This window comes from Haemorhous mexicanus, unplaced genomic scaffold (assembly GCF_027477595.1).
Source record: "Haemorhous mexicanus isolate bHaeMex1 unplaced genomic scaffold, bHaeMex1.pri scaffold_170_ctg1, whole genome shotgun sequence".
NCBI classification, from domain to species: Eukaryota; Metazoa; Chordata; class Aves; order Passeriformes; family Fringillidae; genus Haemorhous; species Haemorhous mexicanus.
In genome coordinates, this window is record NW_026776008.1 from 522 (window position 1) to 23,672 (window position 23,151).

The 23,151-nt window shown below is 61.5% G+C and overlaps 1 protein-coding gene across 1 annotated transcript; it reads left to right on the forward strand.

The window, feature by feature from the left end:
• Window positions 1-236: 236 nt before the first annotated feature.
• LOC132322858 (glycogen phosphorylase, muscle form-like) lies at window positions 237-22,709 on the forward strand (the record flags this gene model as incomplete). Its single annotated transcript, XM_059837579.1, is given in 23 exon segments — window positions 237-338; window positions 630-708; window positions 2,177-2,280; window positions 2,749-2,880; window positions 3,483-3,594; window positions 5,071-5,153; window positions 5,851-5,994; window positions 6,071-6,163; window positions 6,372-6,518; window positions 7,765-7,928; window positions 9,622-9,736; window positions 10,841-10,942; window positions 11,219-11,366; window positions 12,786-12,844; window positions 15,038-15,179; window positions 18,528-18,739; window positions 21,516-21,560; window positions 21,562-21,585; window positions 21,587-21,648; window positions 21,858-21,900; window positions 21,902-21,925; window positions 22,319-22,378; window positions 22,380-22,709. Coding segments are annotated over 23 exon segments (2,526 nt in total), but the record flags the coding sequence as incomplete, so codon positions are not given.
• Window positions 22,710-23,151: the final 442 nt, after the last annotated feature.

Here is a 23,151-nt window from a genome sequence, read left to right on the forward strand (position 1 = left end):
GGGTCCTGGGGGTGCATTTCGGGGGGGATCAGAACTGGGGGGGTCCTTTCCCCCCCGCCCATACCCGGTTAAATTTATCCTGACCTTTCCCGCTACCCCGGCCGCTGCCATTTAATCCCGACACCGGATAGCGGGGGGGCGGCGGGGCCGGGGGGGGGGAGAACCCGGGGGCGCGGGGGTGTCCGTGACCCCCGGTGACCCCCGGTGACCCCCCGACCCCCCGACCCCCCTTTTAGCGCATCTATTACCTGTCCCTGGAGTTCTACATGGGGCGCACCTTGACCAACACCATGGTGAATTTGGGGCTCCAGAGCGGCTGCGACGAGGCGCTCTACCAGGTGGGTGGTGGGGCACGGGGGTTTGGGGGGGTCTGGGGGGTCGTGGGGGGCTGGGGAGGGGTCTTGGGGGGCTGCAGAGGGGCCGCCATGCCGGGCTAGCCCCGGGGGGTGCGGTGGGATTTGGAGGGGGGGGATTGGGATGGGGGGGGACACGGGAGGGGCAGAGAGAGCGGGCGGAGGGAGGGGGATGGGGACGTTTTGGGGTGTGTCCCCCCCCCCCCCCCAGTTTTGGGGTCCCCCCGAGTTTTTGGGGGTCCCTCCCAACCCCTGCTCTGTTGTCGCCGTCCCCAGCTCGGGCTGGACATGGAGGAGCTGCAGGAGATCGAGGAGGACGCGGGGCTGGGCAATGGTGGCCTGGGGCGGCTGGCAGGTGCGGGGGGGAGGTGACAGCGGGGTGTCCCCAAGGGGCTGGGAGGGGACCCCGCCACGTCCGTGCTCCCCCCCATGTCCCCGTTGTCCTCCCCCATCCCCGGGATGTCTCTGATTGTCCCCCTCCCCCCCTCGGTGACAGCCCCGGTCACCGGGATCCCCCCGGCATGCTCCCCCCCCCATGTCCCCGTGGTGTCCCCAATGTCCCCGGTGGCATCTCCCTGTCCCCCAGCCTGTTTGCTGTCCTCCATGGCCCCCCGAGTCCCAGTGTCCCCCTGTGTGACCCCAGGATTCCCCAGTGTCCCCAGAGTCGCCAGTGTCCCCCAGTGTCTCTGACGTCACTGTCCCAATGTCCCCCCACTGTCCCTACGCCCCCCCCAGTGTCCCTATGTCCCCCCGTGTCCCTGTGTCCCCTGTGTCCCCAATGTCCTCGACCGGTGTCCCAGTGTTTCCCCCGCGTCCCCAACCCCTGTCCCTGTGTCCCCAGTGTCCCCAACCCCTGTCCCAGTGTCCCTGACCCGTGTCCCCAATGTCCCTGTGTCCCCAGTGTCCCAGCGTCCCCAGTGTCCCTGACCGTATCCCCAGTGTCCCCAGCCCCCTTTCCTGTGTCCCCGTGTCCCCACTGTCCCTGACCCGTGTCCCTGTGTCCCCAGTGTCCCCAACCCCTGTCCCCGTGTCCTCCCAATGTCCCTGACCCTGTCCCAATGTCCCCAACCCGTGTCCCCGTGTCCCCCCATTGCCCCTGACCCTGTCCCGATGTCCCCAACCCCGTATCCCCAGTGTCCCCAACCCATGTCCCCGTGTCCCCCCATTGTCCCTGACCCTGTCCCGATGTCCCCAACCCCTGTCCCCTTGTCCCCCCATTGTCCCTGACCCTGTCCCAATGTCCCCAACCCGTGTCCCCGTGTCCCCCCATTGTCCCTGACCCTGTCCCAATGTCCCCAACCCCTGTCCCCCGTGTCCTCCCAATGTCCCTGACCCTGTCCCAATGTCCCCAACCCCTGTCCCCGTGTCCCCCCAATGTCCCTGACCCTGTCCCAATGTCCCCAACCCCTGTCCCAGTGTCCCCAACCCGTGTCCCAGTGTCCCCAACCCGTGTCCCCATGTCCCCCCATTGTCCCTGACCCTGTCCCAATGTCCCCAACCCGTGTCCCCGTGTCCCCCCATTGTCCCTGACCCTGTCCCAATGTCCCCAACCCGTGTCCCCGTGTCCCCCCATTGTCCCTGACCCTGTCCCAATGTCCCCAACCCGTGTCCCCAATGTCCCCAACCCGTGTCCCCGTGTCCTCCCAATGTCCCTGACCCTGTCCCAATGTCCCCAACCCGTGTCCCCGTGTCCCCCCACTGTCCCTGACCCTGTCCCAATGTCCCCAACCCCTGTCCCCAATGTCCCCAACCCGTGTCCCCGTGTCCCCCCAATGTCCCTGACCCTGTCCCAATGTCCCCAACCCCTGTCCCCGTGTCCCCAGCCTGTTTCCTGGACTCCATGGCCACCCTGGGTCTCGCCGCCTACGGTTACGGGATCCGCTACGAGTTCGGCATCTTCAACCAGCGCATCGCGGGGGGGTGGCAGGTGCGGGGGGGGGTCCTGGGGGCGGGGGGGGTCCTGGGGGGGTCTGCAGGTGCGAGGGGGTGGTCCTGGGGGCCGGGCAGGTGCGGGGGGGGGGGTCCTGGGGGCCGGGCAGGTGCGGGGGGGGTCCTGGGGGCCGGGCAGGTGCGGGGGGTCCCGGTTGGCAGATACGGGGTGGGGGCGGCAGGTACGGGGAGGGGTCCTGGGGTGTGGGGAGGGTCCCCGGGGGGGTCTGCAGGTGCGGGGAGGGGGTCTTCCTGGGGAGGGGGCAGATGTGGGGAGGGTCCTGGGGGCGGGGTAGGTGTGGGGAGGGGTCCTGGGGAGCCGCCGGGGGTCATCAAATCCCCCTGGGGATTTTGAGGGGGGGGGTGGCGCTTTTGGGGTTCCCTCCTTGTGGATGGGAACAGCGAGGGGGGGCTCCGGGTGGGTTTTAGGGTGGGGGGGGGTCTCAGGTGTGGCTGCCCCCCCCAGGTGGAGGAAGCCGATGATTGGCTGCGCTACGGGAACCCCTGGGAGAAGGCGAGACCCGAGTACACGATCCCGGTGCGGTTCTACGGGCGCGTGGAGCACGGGCCCGAGGGAGCCCGGTGGCTGGACACGCAGGTGAGGGCACACCTGGGGCACAGGTGGCAGTTACAGGTGTGTGAGGGGACAGGGAGCACGGGCCCGAGGGAGCCCGGTGGCTGGACACGCAGGTGAGGGCACACCTGGGGCACAGGTGGGCACGGGGGGGCAGAGGTGACAGTTACAGGTGTGTGAGGGGACAGGGAGCACGGGTCTGAGGGAGCCCGGTGGCTGGACACGCATGTGAGGGCACACCTGGGGCACACCTGGGGCACAGGGGGGCACAGGTGGCAGTTACAGGTGTGTGAGGGGACAGGGAGCAAGGGTTTGAGGGAGCCCGGTGGCTGGACACGCAGGTGAGGGCACACCTGGGGCACAGGTGGGCACGGGGGGGCACAGGTGACAGTTCCAGGTGTGTGAGGGGACAGAGCAGGTGGCCAGACACGCAGGTGAGGGCGATGTGGGGGTGCTGAGGTGTCAGGAGGCCTTGCACAGGTGTCACACAGGTGTCACATGGGTGTCACACACACACAGGTGTCACACCCTGACCACACATGAGCCCAGGTGAGGATGCGCAGAGGTGCGGGGGGGGTCTCTGGGTGCTCGGGGGGGTCCCTTGCACACGCGTGTGTCACACGCAGGTGGTGCTGGCCCTGCCCTATGACACACCTGTCCCCGGCTACCGCAACAACACCGTCAACACGCTGCGCCTGTGGTCAGCGCGCGCCCCCAACGACTTCAACCTCAAGGACTGTGAGTGCCCCGACCCCAAAATCCCCCCCGAAGCCCAAATCCCCCTCCAGAATCCCAAATCCACCTCCAGAATCCCAAATCCACCCCAAACCCCAAAATCCATCTTGAACCCCGAAATCCACGCCTGAAACCCAAATCCACCCCCAGATTTTCCACCCAAACCCCAAATCCTTCCCCGAACCCCAAATCCTTCCATGAACTCCAAATCCACCCCAAATCCCAAATCCCCCCCAAACCCCAAATCCACCCCAAACCCCAAATCCCCCCCCAAACCCCAAATCCCCCCCCTGAACACCAAATCCACCCTGAACCCCAAATCCCTCCTGAACCCCAAATCCTTCCCCAAACCCCAAATCCTTCCCCAAACCCCAAATCCACCCCAAACCTCAAATCCACCCTGAGCCCCAAATCCACCTCAAACCCCAAATCCCCCCCCGAACCCCAAATCCTTCCCCAAACCCCAAATCCTTCCCCAAATCCCAAATCCACCCCAAACCCCAAATCCTTCCCCAAACCCCAAATCCCCCCAAACCCCAAATCCCCCCTGAACCCCAAATCCACCCTGAACCCCAAATCCACCCCAAACCCCAAATCCCCCCCCAAACCCCAAATCCCCCCCCTGAACACCAAATCCTCCCCCGAACCCCAAATCCTTCCCCGAACCCCAAATCCACCCCGAACCCCAAATCCCCCCTGAACCCCAAATCCCCCCCAAACCCCAAATCCACCCCAAATCCCCCCCGAACCCCAAATCCACCCCAAACCCCAAATCCACCCCAAACCCCAAATCCCCCCAAACCCCAAATCCTTCCCCAAACCCCAAATCCACCCCAAACCCCAAATCCTTCCCCAAACCCCAAATCCACCCCAAACCCCAAATCCACCCCAAATCCCCCCCGAACCCCAAATCCACCCCAAACCCCAAATCCTTCCCCAAACCCCAAATCCACCCCAAACCCCAAATCCCCCCAAACCCCAAATCTTTCCCCAAACCCCAAATCCACCCTGAACCCCAAATCCTTCCCCAAACCCCAAATCCACCTCAAACCCCAAATCCACCCCAAACCCCAAATCCCCCCAAACCCCAAATCCTTCCCCAAACCCCAAATCCACCCCAAACCCCAAATCCCTCATGAACCCCAAATCCCCCCCGAACCCCAAATCCCCCCCAAACCCCAAATCCACCCCAAAACCCCAAATCCACCCCAAACCCCAAATCCCCCCAAACCCCAAATCCTTCCCCAAACCCCAAATCCCCCCCGAGCCCCAAATCCCCCCAAACCCCAAATCCTTCCCCAAACCCCAAATCCACCCCCAAACCCCAAATCCACCCCAAATCCCCCCCGAACCCCAAATCCCCCCCCAAACCCCAAATCCACCCCAAACCCCAAATCCTTCCCCAAACCCCAAATCCCCCCTGAACCCCAAATCCCCCCTGAAGCCCAAATCCCCCCTGAGCCCCTCTGTCCCCCCCAGTCAATGTCGGGGGGTACGTCCAGGCCGTGCTGGACCGAAACCTGGCCGAGAACATCTCCCGAGTGCTGTACCCCAATGACAACGTGAGAAATGGGGGCGCTGGGGGGTCCTGAGGGGGTCTGGGGGGGTCCTGGAGGGGTCCTGGGGGGGTCTGGGTTGGTCCTGGAGGGGTCCTGGGGGGGTCTGGGGGCGCTGGGACCCCCCAAACCTGGCCGAGAACATCTCCCGAGTGCTGTACCCCGATGACAACGTGAGAAATGGGGGGGCTGGGGGGGTCCTGGGGGGGTCTGAGAACCCCGGGTAACCCCCGAATCTGCCGGAGAACATCAAAAATACCCCAAAAATAACCTGGGGGTGGGCGGGGGTTCCTGGGGACCCCTAGGGGGGGTCTCAAGGGGGGAAACCCCCAGTTTTTCGAGAAGGGGTTTGGGGGGCTGTTTGGGGGTCTCACGGGGGGCACCCCCAGTTTTCCTGAAGCAGGAGGGGTTTTGGGGGGCTATTTGGGGGTCTCCCCCAGTTTTTCGAGAAGGGGTTTTGGGGGTCTGTTTGGGGGTCTCACGGGGGGCAGCCCCAGTTTTTCGAGAAGGGGTTTGGGGGAGTTTTTTGGGGGTCTCACGGGGGGCACCCCCAGTTTTTCGAGAAGGGTTTGGGGGTCTCACGGGGGGCACCCCCAGTTTTCCTGAAGCAGGAGGAGTTTGGGCGGGTTGTTTGGGGGTCTCCCCAGTTTTTCGAGAAGGGGTTTGGGGCACTGTTTGGGGGTCTCACGGGGGGCACCCCCAGTTTTTCGAGGGCAAGGAGCTGCGGCTGAAGCAGGAATATTTCGTGGTGGCCGCCACGCTCCACGACATCGTGCGGCGCTTCAAATCCGCCAAATTCGGCAGCCGCGACCCCGTGCGGAAATCCTTCGAGAGCTTCCCCGACAAGGTGAACCCCGAAAGCCCCGGGGGACCCCCCAAAACCCCCTCCCCGCCCCTCCCCTGACCCCTCCCCGGCCGTGCAGGTGGCGATCCAGCTGAACGACACGCACCCCTCGCTGGCCATCCCCGAGCTGATGCGGATCCTGGTGGACGAGGAGCACCTGGGATGGGACCAGGTGGGCACGGGGGGGGTGGGGAGGCACATCAGGACCCCCCCCCCCCCAAACAGCGGGGGGAGGGGGTCCCCAAACCCCTCCCCCTTGGTGAGCTCCGCGCTCCGTGTCCCGCGGGCTCCTGCGAGTCCCCAGGGGCGGGGGGCGGTTCTGGGGGGCTGCGGGGTCACTCCGGGGGTGTCCCCTGGTGTTCCCCCCGCCCCAAATCCAGGCGTGGGACATCACGGTGCGCACCTGCGCCTACACGAACCACACGGTGCTGCCCGAGGCGCTGGAGCGCTGGCCCGTTCACCTGCTCGAGTCGCTGCTGCCGCGGCACCTGCAGCTCATCTACGAGATCAACCAGCGCTTCCTCGACGTGAGCCTGGGGGGGCAAAATGGGGGGGGGTCCCGGGGGTCCTGAGGGGTGGGGAACCCCCGGGGTTTGGGGACAGAGAGAGCGCGGATAGGCGGGATGGTTGGGGACAACATGGAGGGACATCTGGGGGACACCAAGAGGGCACCTGGGGGGAAATTCCTGCGGGGTTTGGGGGTGGGGGGGTCCCCCAACAGCCCGTGCCCACCCTGCTCCTCCAGCAGGGTGACTTTTGGGGGGTCTCAGGGGTCCCGATGTCCCTGAGGGGGGGGTCTCAGGGGTTCCGATGTCCCTGAGGGGGGGGTCTCAGGGGTCCCGATGTCCCTGAGGGGGGGGTCTCAGGGGTTCCGATGTCCCTGTTGAGGGGTCCCAAGGGTCCCGATGTCCCTAAGGGGGGCGGTCCCAGGGGTCCCGATGTCCCTGAGGGGGGGGGGGTCTCAGGGGTCCCGATGTCCCTGGGTTGGGGGGGGGGTCCCAGGGGTTCCAGTGTCCCTGGGGGGGCGGGGTCTCTGGTGTTTGGTGTCCCTGGGGTTGTTCCTGGGGTTGTTCCTGGGTGGTCCCAGGGGTCCCGATGTCCCTAAGGGGGGGGGTCCCAGGTGTTCCAGAGTCCCTGGGGGGGGGTCTCAGGGGTCCCGATGTCCCTGAGGGGGGGTCCCAGGGGTTCCGATGTCCCTGGGGGGGGTGGGGGTCTCCGGTGTTTGGTGTCCCTGGGGTTGTTCCTGGGTGGTCCCAGGGGTTTCGGGTTCCAATGTCCCTGGGGGGGGGGGGGGTCCCAGGGGTCCCGATGTCCCTGAGGGGGGGGGGGTCTCAGGGGTCCCGATGTCCCTGAGGGGGGGTCCCAGGGGTTCCAGCGTCCCTGTGGGGGGTCCCAGGGGTTCCAGCGTCCCTGGGGTCGGGGTCTTTGGTGTTTGGTGTCCCTGGGGGTGTCCCTGGGTGGTCCCAGGGGTCCCGATGTCCATGAGCGGGGGTCTCAGGGGTCCCGATGTCCCTGTTGAGGGGTCCCAAGGGTCCCGATGTCCCTAAGGGGGGCGGTCCCAGGGGTCCCGATGTCCCTGAGGGGGGGGGGTCTCAGGGGTCCCGATGTCCCTGAGGGGGGGTCCCAGGGGTTCCAGTGTCCCTGGGGGGGCGGGGTCTCTGGTATTTGGTGTTCCTGGGTGGTCCCAGGGGTCCCGATGTCCGTGAGGGGGTGGTCCCAGGGGTCCCGATGTCCCTGAGGGGGGGTCTCAGGGATGTCCCCCCGCCCCCCCAGCGCGTGTACGCCCAGTTCCCCGGGGACCTGGAGCGGCTGCGGCGGATGTCGCTGGTGGAGGAGGGCGCGGTCAAGCGCATCAACATGGCGCACCTGTGCATCGTGGGCGCGCACGCCGTCAACGGCGTGGCCGAGATCCACTCCCAGATCCTCAAGGACAGCGTGTACGACCCCCGAGACCCCCCCCAAAACCCCCCAACCACATCCTCAGGACCCCAAACCTGTCCCACACCCCACATTCACCCCCTGTCCCCCAAGGACCTAAATCTGTCCCTGTCCTCAAATTCCCACCCTGTCCCCAAATTCCCACCCTGTCCCCAAATTCCCACCCTGTCCCCAAATTCCCCCTGGTCCTACCTGGGGCCCCCCAGTGCCCTGTGACCCATGCCCAGGTGTCCCCATGTCCCCATGTCCCCAGGTGTCCCCGTGTCCCCCACATGTCCCCATGTCCCCAGGTGTCCCCATGTCCCCAGATGTCCCCATGTCCCCAGGTGTCCCCATGTCCCCAGATGTCCCCAGATGTCCCCGTGTCCCCCAGGTGTCCCCATATCCCCAGATGTCCCCAGATGTCCCCATGTCCCTGTGTCCCCCAGGTGTCCCCATATTCCCAGATGTCCCCATGTCCCCGTGTCCCCCACATGTCCCCATGTCCCCAGGTGTCCCCATGTCCCTGTGTCCCCCTGTGTCCCCATGTCCCCGGGTCCGCCTGGTGTTCCCGTCTCCCTGCCATGTCCCCCACATGTCCCCGTGTCCCCCAGATGTCCCCATGTCCCTGTGTCCCCCAGGTGTCCCTGTGTCCCCCACATGTCCCCATGTCCCCAGGTGTCCCCATGTCCCTGTGTCCCCCTGTGTCCCCATGTCCCCGGGTCCTCCTGGTGTCCCCGTCTCCCTGCCATGTCCCCCACATGTCCCCATGTCCCCAGGTGTCCCCATGTCCCCAGATGTCCCCAGATGTCCCCGTGTCCCCCAGGTGTCCCCATATCCCCAGATGTCCCCAGATGTCCCCATGTCCCCCAGGTGTCCCCATATCCCCAGATGTCCCTGTGTCCCCCAGGTGTCCCCATGTCCCCAGATGTCCCCAGATGTCCCCATGTCCCCAGGTGTCCCCATATCCCCAGATGTCCCCAGGTGTCCCCATATCCCCAGATGTCCCCAGGTGTCCCCATGTCCCCAGATGTCCCCAGATGTCCCCATGTCCCTGTGTCCCCCAGGTGTCCCCATATCCCCAGATGTCCCCAGGTGTCCCCATATCCCCAGATGTCCCCATGTCCCCAGGTGTCCCCATATCCCCAGATGTCCCCAGGTGTCCCCATATCCCCAGGTGTCCCCATGTCCCCAGGTGTCCCCATGTCCCCAGATGTCCCCATGTCCCCCAGGTGTCCCCGTGTCCCCCAGATGGCCCCATGTCCCCATGTCCCCAGATGTCCCCGTGTCCCCAGGTGTCCCCATGTCCCCAGATGTCCCCAGATGTCCCCGTGTCCCCCAGGTGTCCCCATGTCCCCAGATGTCCCCAGATGTCCCCGTGTCCCCCAGGTGTCCCCATGTCCCTAGATGTCCCCATGTCCCCAGGTGTCCCCATATCCCCAGATGTCCCCATATCCCCAGATGTCCCCGTGTCCCCCAGGTGTCCCCATATCCCCAGATGTCCCCATATCCCCAGATGTCCCCAGGTGTCCCCATGTCCCCCAGGTGTCCCCATGTCCCCAGATGTCCCCAGATGTCCCCGTGTCCCCATATCCCCAGATGTCCCCATGTCCCCCAGGTGTCCCCATGTCCCCAGGTGTCCCCATGTCCCCCAGATGTCCCCAGATGTCCCCATGTCCCCAGATGTCCCCAGATGTCCCCGTGTCCCCCCAGGTTTAAGGATTTCTACCAGCTGGAGCCCCACAAGTTCCAGAACAAAACCAACGGCATCACCCCGAGGCGCTGGCTGGTGATGTGCAACCCCGGCCTGGCCGAGGTCATCGCGCAGGTGAGCTCACCTGGGACAGCCTGGGACAGCCTGGGACAGCCTGGGCTCACCTGGGACAGTCTGGGACAGCCTGGGACAGCCTGGGACAGCCTGGGCTCACCTGGGCTCACCTGGGACAGCCTGGGCTCACCTGGGACAGCCTGGGACAGCCTGGGACAGCCTGGGCTCACCTGGGACAGCCTGGGACAGCCTGGGACAGCCTGGGCTCACCTGGGCTCACCTGGGACAGCCTGGGACAGCCTGGGCTCACCTGGGCTCACCTGGGACAGCCTGGGACAGCCTGGGACAGCCTGGGACAGCCTGGGCTCACCTGGGACAGACTGGGCTCACCTGGGACAGCCTGGGACAGCCTGGGCTCACCTGGGACAGACTGGGATCAGATGGGACCACCTGGATCTCACCTGTACTCACCTGCTCTCACCTGTGCTCACCTGATCTCACCTGCTCTCACCTGTACTCACCTGTACTCACCTGTGCTCACCTGGATCTCACCTGTGCTCACCTGTACTCACCTGTACTCACCTGCTCTCACCTGTACTCACCTGTACTCACCTGCTCTCACCTGCTCTCACCTGGATCTCACCTGTGCTCACCTGTGCTCACCTGTGCTCACCTGCTCTCACCTGCTCTCACCTGTACTCACCTGTGCTCACCTGGATCTCACCTGTGCTCACCTGTACTCACCTGTACTCACCTGGTCTCACCTGTACTCACCTGTACTCACCTGTGCTCACCTGTACTCACCTGGATCTCACCTGTGCTCACCTGTACTCACCTGTACTCACCTGTACTCACCTGTGCTCACCTGGTCTCACCTGTGCTCACCTGTACTCACCTGTACTCACCTGGATCTCACCTGTGCTCACCTGTGCTCACCTGGATCTCACCTGTGCTCACCTGTACTCACCTGTGCTCACCTGTACTCACCTGTACTCACCTGTGCTCACCTGTACTCACCTGGATCTCACCTGCTCTCACCTGTACTCACCTGCTCTCACCTGATCTCACCTGTGCTCACCTGTGCTCACCTGTTCTCACCTGTGCTCACCTGTGCTCCCCTGGATCTCACCTGCTCTCACCTGTGCTCTCCCCCTCCCTCTCCAGCGCATCGGGGAGGATTTCGTCTCCGACCTGGACCAGCTGCGGCGGCTCCGCGACTTCGTGGACGACGAGAGCTTCATCCGGGACGTGGCCAACGTCAAGCAGGTACGGGGGGCTGGGGGGGGTCCCGGGGGGTCCAGGGGGGTCGCAGGGGGCTGGGGGAATCCATGGCAGGGGTCCCAAGGGGCTCCGGGGGGGTCTCAGCAGCCCCTCCCCCTCTCAGGTGATCAAGGTAACGCTCAGAGCACACCTGGACCAGGTGTGGGGGGTGCGGCCGGAGCTGCTCCAGGGTGGGAGGGGAGCTCGGGGGGGTCTCTGGGGGTGCCGTGGGGGTCCCGGCCGCGCCCCCAGCCCCTTTTTGCCCCTCCCCCAAAATGCCAGGAGAACAAGGTGAAGTTCGCGGCGTACCTGGAGAAGGTGTCGGGGGTGCGGGTGAACCCCGCCTCGCTCTTCGACGTGCAGGTGAAGCGGATCCACGAGTACAAGCGGCAGCTGCTCAACTGCCTGCACGTCATCACCCTCTACAACCGTGAGTGGGGGTCCCCAGAACCCCTGGACCCCTCCCCATTCGGAGAGACCCCCCTCAAAATCCCCAACACCCCCAAAATCCTCAAAACTCCCAAAAACCCCTGAGAAAACCCGCGCTGAGACCCCCCCCAGGACCCCCCCAATTCCCGCAGGTCGTCACCCTCTACAACCGTGAGTGGGGGTCCCCAAAACCCCCCGGACCCCTCCCCCCTCGGGGAGACCCCCCAAAATCCCCCAACACCCCAAAATCCCCAAAACCCCCCAAAATCCCCAAAATCCCCTGAGAAAACCCTCGCTGGGACCCCCCAGGACCCCCCAATTCCCGCACGTCATCACCCTCTACAACCGTGAGTGGGGGTCCCCAGAAGCCCCCCGGACCCCTCCCCACTCGGAGAGACCCCCCCCAAAATCCCCAACATCCCCAAAATCCCCCAAAACCCCCCAAAATCCCCTGAGAAAACCCGCGCTGGGACCCCCCAGGACCCCCCAATTCCCGCAGGTCGTCATCCTCTACAAGCGTGAGTGGGGGTCCCCAAAACCCCCCGACCCCCCCCCCATTCGGAGAGACCCCCCCCAACATTCCCCAACACCCCAAAACCCCCAAAATCCCCTGAGAAAACCCGCGCTGGGACCCCCCAGGACCCCCCCAATTCCCGCAGGTCGTCATCCTCTACAAGCGTGAGTGGGGGTCCCCAAAACTCCCCGGACCCCTCCCCATTCAAAGACCCCCCCCAAAATCCCCCAAAATTCCCCAAAACCCCCAAAAACCCCTGAGAAAACCGGCGCTGGGACCCCCCAGGACCCCCCCAATTCCCGCAGGTCGTCATCTTCTACAAGCGTGAGTGGGGGTCCCCAAAACCCCCGGACCCCTCCCCATTCGGGGAGACCCCCCCCCCAAAATCCCCAAAATCCCCCAAAACCCCTGAGAAAACCCGCGCTGGGACCCCCCAGGACCCCCCCAATTCCCGCAGGTCGTCATCTTCTACAAGCGTGAGTGGGGGTCCCCAAAACCCCCGGACCCCTCCCCATTCGGAGAGACCCCCCCCCAAAATCCCCCAACACCCCCCAAAATCCCCTGAGAAAACCCGCGCTGGGACCCCCCCCCAGGACCCCCCCAATTCCCGCAGGTCGTCATCTTCTACAAGCGTGAGTGGGGGTCCCCAAAATCCCCCGGACCCCTCCCCATTCGGAGAGACCCCCCCCAAAATCCCCAACCTCCCCAAAATCCCCCAAATCCTCCTGGGACCCCCTAAATCCCCCCAAAAACCCCCTCACCGCCCCCCCCAACCATGTACAGCCCCCCTGAACCCCCCAAACTTCCCCCAAACCCCTCGGGGACCCCTCCCCGATTTTGGGGGATCTCCCTTGACTCGTGCCCCCCCCCCCCCCCCCCCATTTTGGGGTCTCCCCCCAATTTCAGGGATCAAGAAGGACCCCGGGAAACCTTTCGTGCCCCGAACCGTCATGATCGGGGGCAAGGTCGGGGGGCTCGGGGGCTTTGGGGGCTCTGATTTGGGGATTTTGGGGTTTTTGGGGGTTTTTGGGGATTTTTGGGGATTTTTGGGGATTTTTGGGGATTTGGAGATTTTGGGGTTTTTGTGATTTTGGGATTTGGGGGTGTTGGGGGTTTGGGGATTTTGGAGTTTTTGGGGGATTTTGGGGATTTTTGGGGTTTTTGGGGATTTTTGGGGTTTGGAGATTTTGGGGTTTTTGGGATTTGGGGGTGTTGGGGATTTGGGGGTTTTGGGATTTTGGGGTTTGGGTCTTTGGGGGTTTTGGGGATTTGGGATTTTGGAGTTTTGGGGTTTGGGGGATTTGGGGATTTTGGGATTTTGGGAGTTTTGGAGTTTGGGTTTGGGGGTTTGGGGGGTTTGGGGATTTGGGATTTGGGAGTTTTGGGATTTTAGGATTTTGGGATTTTGGGGTTTGGGGATTTGGGATTTGGGAGTTTTGGGATTTTAGGATTTTGGGGCTTGGGGGTTTTGGGGTTTGGGGATTGGGGATTTGGGGGGTTTGGGGTTTCGGATTTGGGGATTTGGGTTTGGGGGTTTTGGGTCTTTGGGGGGTTTGGGGATTTGGGATTTTGGAGTTTTGGGTTTTGGGGATTTTGGGGTTTGGGTCTTTCGGGGTTTTGGGGGGTTTTGGGGATTTGGGATTTTGGAGTTTTGGGGTTTTGGGATTTTGGGATTTGGGGTTTGGGGGTTTTGGGATTTTGGGGAGTTTGGGGATTTGGGATTTTGGAGTTTTGGGTTTTGGGGATTTTGGGATTTTGGGGTTTGGGTCTTTGGGGGTTTTGGGGGGTTTTGGGGATTTGGGATTTTGGAGTTTTGGGGTTTGGGGGATTTGGGGATTTGGGGATTTTGGGGTTTGGGGCTTTGGGGGTTTGGGATTTGGGGATTTTGGGATTTGGGGATTTTGGGGTTTGGGGGTTTTGGGGATTTGGGATTTTGGAGTTTTGGGGGTTTGAGTCTTTGGGGGGTTTGGGGATTTGGGGATTTGGGATTTTGGAGTTTTGGGGTTTTGGGATTTGGGGATTTGGGATTTGGGGGTTTTGGGGATTTTGGGGTTTGGGTCTTTGGGGGTTTTGGGGGGTTTTGGGGATTTGGGATTTTGGAGTTTTGGGGTTTGGGGGATTTGGGGATTTGGGGATTTTGGGGTTTGGGGCTTTGGGGGTTTTGGGATTTGGAGATTTTGGGGTTTTTGGGATTTGGGGGTGTTGGGGGTTTTGGGATTTTGGAGTTTTGGGATTTTGGAGTTTTGGGGATTTTGGAGTTTTAGGATTTTGGGGTTTGGGGGTTTTGGGGTTTGGGGATTTGGGATTTTGGAGTTTTGGGGTTTTGGGATTTGGGGATTTGGGGTTTGGGGATTTTGGGTCTTTGGGGGATTTGGGGATTTGGGGTTTTGGGATTTGGGGATTTTGGGATTTGGGGATTTTGGGGTTTGGGGGTTTTGGGGATTTGGGATTTTGGAGTTTTGGGGTTTTGAGTCTTTGGGGGGTTTGGGGATTTGGGGATTTGGGATTTGGGGTTTTGGGGGTTTTGGGGTTTGGGGATTGGGGATTTGGGTTTGGGGGTTTTGGGTCTTTGGGGGGTTTGGGGGGTTTTGGGGATTTGGGATTTTGGAGTTTTGGGTTTTGTGGATTTGGGGGTTTTGGGATTTTGGGGTTTGGGTCTTTGGGGGTTTTGGGGGGTTTTGGGGATTTGGGATTTTGGAGTTTTGGGGTTTGGGGGATTTGGGATTTGGGGATTTGGGATTTTGGAGTTTTGGGGTTTTGGGATTTGGGGATTTGGGATTTGGGGGTTTTGGGGATTTTGGGGTTTGGGTCTTTGGGGGTTTTGGGGGGTTTTGGGGATTTTGGAGTTTGGGTCTTTGGGGGTTTTGGGATTTGGGGATTTTGGGATTTTGGGGTTTGGGGGTTTTGGGGATTTGGGATTTTGGGATTTTGGGATCTGGGGGTTTTGGGGGATTTGGGATTTTTGAGTTTTGGGGTTTTGTTGGGTTTCAGGGAGGTTTCAGTGGCTCCATTCGTGCTCAGAGCGGGAATTTGAGGCGCTCCTAAGGGGGCTCCGTTTGGGTTTGGGGTGGGGGGTTCCTCGTGGGTGCCAGATCTCTCTGGGGGGGGGGTCCCTGCTGGTTTTTGGGGTCGCTGAGTATTTTTGGGGTGCCCCCCAGGCCGCCCCCGGGTACCACATGGCCAAGATGATCATCAGGCTGGTGACGGCCATCGGGGACATCGTCAACCAGGACCCGGCCGTGGGCGACCGGCTGCGGGTGCTGTTCCTGGAGAACTACCGGGTCTCGCTGGCCGAGAAGGGTGGGCACCCCAAAAACAACCCCCTGAACCCCAAAAACCTGCCCTGAACCCCAAAAACCCCCCTGAACCCCAAAAACCTCCCTTAACCTGCCCTGAAACCCCCTGAACCCACCCCAAAATCCCCAATCTCCCTGCGGGTGCTGTTCCTGGAGAACTACCGGGTCTCGCTGGCCGAGAAGGGTGGGCACCCCAAAAACAACCCCCTGAACCCCAAAAACCTGCCCTGAACCCCAAAACCCCCCCTGAACCCCAAAAACAACCCCCTGAACCCCAAAAACCTCCTCTAACCTGCCCTGAAACCCCCTGAACCCACCCCAAAATCCCCAATCTCCCTGCGGGTGCTGTTCCCGTAGAACTACCGGGTCTCGCTGGCCGAGAAGGGTGGGCACCCCAAAAAACCCCAAAACTTCCTGAACCCACCCCAAAATCCTCAATCCCCCCCTGCGAGATCCCCAGTGTCCCCCGATATCACTGCAGTGTCACCAAGTGTCTCGATTATCACCTGATGTCACCCCAAATAACCCCGATGTCACCCCGATATCACCCCAATATCCCCCGATAAATAACCCCAAGATCACCCCAAAATCCCGCGATATCCCCCGATATAACCCCAAAATCCCCCAATATCGCCCCAATATCTCCTGATATCACCCCGATATCCCAATATCACCCCAAAATCCCGCGATATCCCCCAATATCGCCCCAATATCCCCCAATATCGCCCCAATATCGCCCCAATATCCCAATATCACCCCAATATCCCGCGATATCCCCTGATATAACCCCAAAATCCCCCAATATCCCCCCAATATCGCCCCAATATCTCCCGATATCACCCCAATATCCCAATATCACCCCAATATCCCGCGATATCCCCCGATATAATCCCGATATAACCCCAATACACCCCGATATCCCCCAATACCCCCCGATATGCCCCGATCTAACCCCAATACCCCCCGATACCTCCCCGATACCCCCCAATATCCCCGATATAACCCTGATATAACCCTAATACCCCCCGATATAACCCCAATACCCCCCAATACCCCCCGATACCCCCTGATATCCCCGATATAACCCTGATATAAACCTGATACCCCCGATATAACCCCAATACCCCCCGATACCCCCCAATACCCCCCGATACCCCCCGATATCCCCGATATAACCCTGATATAACCCCAATACCCCCGATATCCCCCGATACAACCCCAATACCCCCCGATACCCCCCCAATACCCCCCGATACCCCCGATATAACCCTGATATAACCCAAACATCCCCCGATACCTCCCCGATACCCCCCGCCACGGCCCCGATATAACCCTGATATAACCCCAATACCCCCCGATACAACCCCAATACCCCCCAATATCCCCCAATACCCCCCCGATACCCCCCAATATCCCCGATATAACCCTGATATAACCCTAATACCCCCCGATACCCCCCGATACCCCCCGATACCCCCTGATATCCCCGATATAAACCTGATATAACCCCGATACCCCCGATATAACCCCAATACCCCCCGATACCCCCCAATACCCCCCAATACCTCCCGATACCCCCTATATAACCCCGATACCCCCCGATACCCCCCGATATCCCCGATATAAACCTGATATAACCCCAATACCCCCCAATACCCCCCGATATAACCCTAATACCCCCCGATACCCCCCGATATCCCCCGATACAACCCCAATACCCCCCGATACCTCCCCAATACCCCCAATATCCCCGATATAACCCTGATATAATCCCGATACCCCCCGATACCCCCTGATACCCCCCGATATCCCCGATATAACCCCGATATAACCCCGATACCCCCCGATACCCCCATACCCCCCAATACCCCCCAATACCCCCCGATACCCCCCGATACCCCCCAAAATAACCCCAATACCCCCCAATACCCCCCAATACCCCCCGATACCCCCCGATACCCCCAATATAACCCTGATATAACCCCAATACCCCCTGATATCCCCGATATAACCCCAATACCCCCGATACCCCCCCAATACCCCCCAATACCCCCCGATACCCCCCGATATCCCCCGATACAACCCCAATACCCCCCGATACCTCCCCAATACCCCCAATATCCCCGATATAACCCTGATATAACCCCAATACCCCCCGATACCCCCTGATACCCCCCGATATCCCCGATATAACCCTGATATAACCCCAATACCCCCCGATACCCCCCAATACCCACTGATACCCCCGATATAACCCTGATATAACCCCAATACCCCCCGATACCCCCATACCCCCCGATATAACCCCAATACCCCCCAATACCCCCCAATACCCCCCGATATAACCCTAATACCCCCCAATACCCCCGATATCCCCCGATATAACCCCAATACCCCCCGATACCTCCCCGATACCCCCCAATATCCCCGATATAACCCTGATATAACCCCGATACCCCCCGATACCCCCCGATATCCCCGATATAACCCTGATATAACCCCGATACCCCCCGATATAACCCTAATACCCCCCGATACCCCCCGATATCCCCGATATAACCCCGATACCCCCCGATACCTCCCCGATACCCCCCAATATCCCCGATATAACCCTGATATAACCCCAATACCCCCCAATACCCCCCTGATACCCCCCGATACCCCCCGATACCCCCGATATAACCCAAATACCCCCCAATACCCCCCGATAACCCCCGATATCCCCGATATAACCCTGATATAACCCCAATACCCCCCGATATAACCCTGATATAACCCCAATACCCCCCGAAATAACCCCGATACCCCCCAATACCCCCCGATACCCCCCGATACCTCCCCGATACCCCCGATATCCCCTATATAACCCCGATACCCCCCGATATAACCCCGATACCCCCCGATACCCCCCAATACCCCCAATACCCCCCGATACCCCCTGATATCCCCAATATAAACCTGATATAACCCCAATACCCCCCGATACCCCCATACCCCCCGATATAACCCCAATACCCCCCGATACCCCCATACCCCCCGATATAACCCCAATACCCCCGATATAACCCCAATACCCCGCAATACCCCCCGATATAACCCTAATACCCCCTGATACCCCCCGATATCCCCCGAAATAACCCCAATACCCCCCAATACCCCCCGATACCCCCCGATATCCCCGATACCCCCCGATATAACCCCGATACCCCCCGATACCCCCCCCAATACCCCCCGATACCCCCGATATAACCCTGATATAACCCCAATACCCCCTGATATCCCCGATATAACCCCGATACCCCCCGATACCACCCGCCACGGCCCCGCTGACCGGTGCCCGGTGCCCCCGCAGTGATCCCGGCCGCGGACCTGTCGGAGCAGATCTCCACGGCGGGCACCGAGGCCTCGGGCACCGGGAACATGAAGTTCATGCTGAACGGGGCGCTGACCATCGGCACCATGGACGGCGCCAACGTGGAGATGGCCGAGGAGGCGGGCGAGGAGAACCTCTTCATCTTCGGCATGAGGGTGCCCGACGTCGAGGCGCTCGACAGGAAGGGGTGGGGGTCTGGGGGGGACCCCTGCTGAGCCCCCCAGTGACCGCTGCATAGGGTGACCACTGCCCAGAGTGACCAATGCACACAGAGTGACCAATGCCCAGAGTGACCGCCCCATGGCACCCACTGACTAACCCCTGGCACAGAGTGACACTGCATAGAGTGACCAATGCATAGAGTGACCACCCTGTAGCACAGAGTGACCAATGCCCAGAGTGACCAATGCCCAGAGTGGGCACTACAGAGAGTGACCACCCCATGGCATAGAGTGACACTGCATAGAGTGACCAATGCATAGAGTGACCACTGCACAGAGTGACCAATGCATAGAATGACACTGCCCAGAGTGACCACCCTGTAGCACAGAGTGACCACTGCCCAGAGTGACCAATGCCCAGAGTGACCACCCTGTGGCACCCACTGACCACCCCCTGGCACAGAGTGACCACTGCTCAGAGTGACCAATGCACAGAGTGACCAATGCGTAGAATGACACTGCCCAGAGTGACCACCCCATGGCACCCACTGACCACCCCATGGTATAGAGTGACCACTGCACAGAGTGACCACCCCATGGCACCCACTGACCACCCCACTGCACAGAATGACCACTGCACAGTGACCACTGCCCAGAGTGACCACCCTGTGGCACCCACTGACTAACCCCTGGCACAGAGTGACACTGCACAGAGTGACCAATGCACAGAGTGACCACTGGCCAGAGTGGGCACTGCCCAGAGTGGGCACTACAGAGAGTGACCACCCCATGGCACCCACTGACCACCCCAATGCACAGAGTGACACTGCACAGAGTGACCACCCTGTAGCACAGAGTGACCACTGCACACAGTGACCACCCCATGGCACCCACTGACCACCCCATGGCATAGAGTGACACTGCACAGAGTGACCAATGCACTGAGTGACCAATGCATAGAATGACACTGCACAGAGTGACCACTGCCCAGAGTGGCCACCCTGTGGCACCCACTGACTAACCCCTGGCACAGAGTGACACTGCACAGAGTGACCACTGCACAGTGACCAACGCACAGAGTGACCACTGCCCAGAGTGGGCACTGCCCAGAGTGGGCACTACAGAGAGTGACCACCCCATGGCACCCACTGACCACCCCCTGGCACAGAGTGACCAATGCACAGAGTGACCACTGCACAGTGATCACTGCACAGAGTGGGCACTGCACAGAGTGGGCACTGCACAGAGTGATCACCCCATGGCACCCACTGACCACCCCAATGCACAGAGTGACACTGCATAGAGTGACCAATGCATAGAGTGACCAATGCATAGAATGACACTGCCCAGAGTGACCACCCTGTAGCACAGAGTGACCAATGCACAGAGTGACCAATGCATAGAATGACCAATGCATAGAGTGACCGCTGCACAGAGTGACCACCCCATGGCACCCACTGACCACCCCCTGGCACAGAGTGACCAATGCATAGAGTGACCAATGCGTAGAATGACACTGCCCAGAATGACACTGCCCAGAGTGACCACCCTGTAGCACAGAGTGACCACTGCCCAGAGTGATCACCCCATGGCACCCACTGACCACCCCCTGGCACAGAGTGACCGCTGCACAGAGTGACCAATGCACAGAGTGACCAATGCATAGAATGACACTGCACAGAGTGACCAATGCACAGAGTGACCACCCCATGGCACAGAGTGGGCACTACAGAGAGTGACCAATGCACAGAGTGGGCACTGCCCAGAGTGACCAATGCATAGAGTGACTGATGCACAGAGTGACCACCCTGTAGCACAGAGTGACCACTGCCCAGAGTGACCACTGCCCAGAGTGACCACCCTGTGGCACCCACTGACTAACCCCTGGCACAGAGTGACACTGCATAGAGTGACCAATGCACAGAGTGACCAATGCGTAGAATGACACTGCCCAGAGTGACCGATGCACAGAGTGACCGCTGCACAAAGTGACCACTGCCCAGAGTGACCAATGCATAGAATGACACTGCCCAGAGTGACCACGCTGTAGCACAGAGTGACCAATGCACAGAGTGACCACTGCCCAGAGTGACCACCCCATGGCACCCACTGACCACCCCATGGCACAGAGTGACCACTGCACAGAGTGACCGCCCCATGGCACCCACTGACCACCCCACTGCCCAGAGTGACCACTGCACAGAGTGACCACCCTGTAGCACAGAGTGACCGCCCCATGGCACCCACTGACCACCCCAATGCACAGAGTGACACTGCATAGAGTGACCAATGCATAGAGTGACCACTGCCCAGAGTGACCGATGCACAGACTGACCACTGCACAGAGTGACCACCCCATGGCACAGAGTGACCAATGCATAGAATGACACTGCACAGAGTGACACTGCCCAGAGTGGGCACTGCACAGAGTGACACTTGCCCAGAGTGGGCACTGCACAGAGTGACTACTGCCCAGAGTGGGCACTACAGAGAGTGACCACCCCATGGCACCCACTGACCACCCCCCTGGCACAGAGTGACCACCCTGTAGCACAGAGTGACCACTGCACACAGTGACCACTCCATGCCACCCACTGACCACTCCGTGGCACCTACTGACCCATCCAGGACCCCCCAGAACTTCCCCCAAAACCCCCCAAACCTCCCCAAAACATCCTCATTAACCCCCCAAGACCCCCCAAAAATCTCCCCCAAACCCCCCCCAAAACCCTTAAAACCCTCCCCTAAACCCCCCCCCCAAGCCCCCCGGACCCCCCCAAACGCCCCCCTGCCCCCCCCAGGTACCCGGGCTCAGGACTACTACGACCGCCTGCCCGAGCTCCGCCAGGCCCGTGGACCAGCTCAGCTCCGGCTTCTTTCAGCCCGCGGCAGCCTGACCTGTTCCGCGACATCGTCAACATGCTGATGAATCACGACAGGTCGCGACAGGAGCCCTGCGGGGCGGGGGAATCGCGATAGGGGGGCGGAGAGGGGAGGGGGGCGGCGCGGTGGGGTCTGCAGGGAAGGGGGTGGGGTGGGCAGGGAGGGGTTGGTGGGGGATGTCGGGGTTTATATCGCGATAGTGGGGGGGGTCACGGACACCTGGCCCGTGACGCCCCCCTCCCCATTTCCCCCCCCCCCTCCCCAGGTTTAAGGTGTTCGCGGATTACGAGGCCTACGTGAAGTGCCAGGGAGAAAGTCAGCGCCCTCTACAAGGTGGGGACCCCTCCCCAAAAGGGACCCCCCCCCCTCAAAAAAACACCCCCAAGTGACCCCCGAAGGGACACCCCAAAAGGGACCCCCGAAATCACAACACCCCACGGGACCCTCCCCAAAACCCCGGTCAGGTTTGGGGGGGGGGTCCCCCAAAACCCGGAGGGGGTCCAGAGGGGTTCGGGGGGTGTCCCCAAAACCCCATGAGGAGGAAAGGGGGGGCACTGAGGGGGTCCCAAAGTGTTCGGGGGGGGTGGGTCTGAGAACAGGCGGGGGTCCCCAAAACCCCCCGGGGACACACGGGGCGGGGTCAGGGGGTGTCTGGGAGAGAACGGGCGGGGGTCTGGGGGCGCGTTTGGGGGTCCCCCGGCCCTGACTGCCCCCGGGACACCCCAGAACCCTCGGGAGTGGACCCGGACCGTGATCCGGAACGTGGCGGCCGCGGGGAAGTTCTCCCAGCGACCGGACGATCGCTCAGTACGCGCGGGAGATCTGGGGCTGCGAGCCCAGCCGGGAGCGCATCCCCGCCCCCCGACGACCCCCCGGGAATAACGGGGACCCCTCCCGGGAACCCCCCTCGGACCCCCCCCCCCCCCCTCATTCCCGGGAATTCCCCCCTGAACCGGGCACCTGCCGAATCCCGCACCCAAAATCCCCCCAAATTCACCCCAGAGCACCCCCGGGAATTGTGGGGAAACCCCCCGAGACCCCCCAAAATGCGGACCCCCCCCCCCCCTCCCAGGACACCCTCCATCTCATCTTGTGCCTTCAGCCCCCCCCCAAATAATTATTGGTGGGGGGGGGTCCCTCAGCTGTCCCGGCCACCTGGGACCCCCCAGCTCTCGCCCTGCGCCCCCCAAATCTCCCCCCGGGGGGGTTCAGGGGACCCCCGAGGTTTGGGGCAGTTTTGGGGGCTCGTTGGGTTGGTTTTGACTTGATTTGGGGTGGGGGGTCTCCCCTCTGCCTCCCCCGCGCTGTGGGATTTTGGGGTGGGGGGTGGGGGAACTGGGGCGTCCCCCCCAAAAAAGGAAATAAAAAAAAAAAAAAAGAATTAAATGAAATTAAACGAAGGAAAAAAAAGAAGAAGCGGCAGAAATTCGGTGTTTGTTGGAATTTTGGGGTCGCGGGGTGAATTTGGGGTGCCCAGGGTGGGTGGGGGGGCTTGAGGAGGGGTTTGGGGGGTTTGGAGTGCTCGGGGTAGGGGGGTCCAGAGGGTCTGGGGGCGCCTT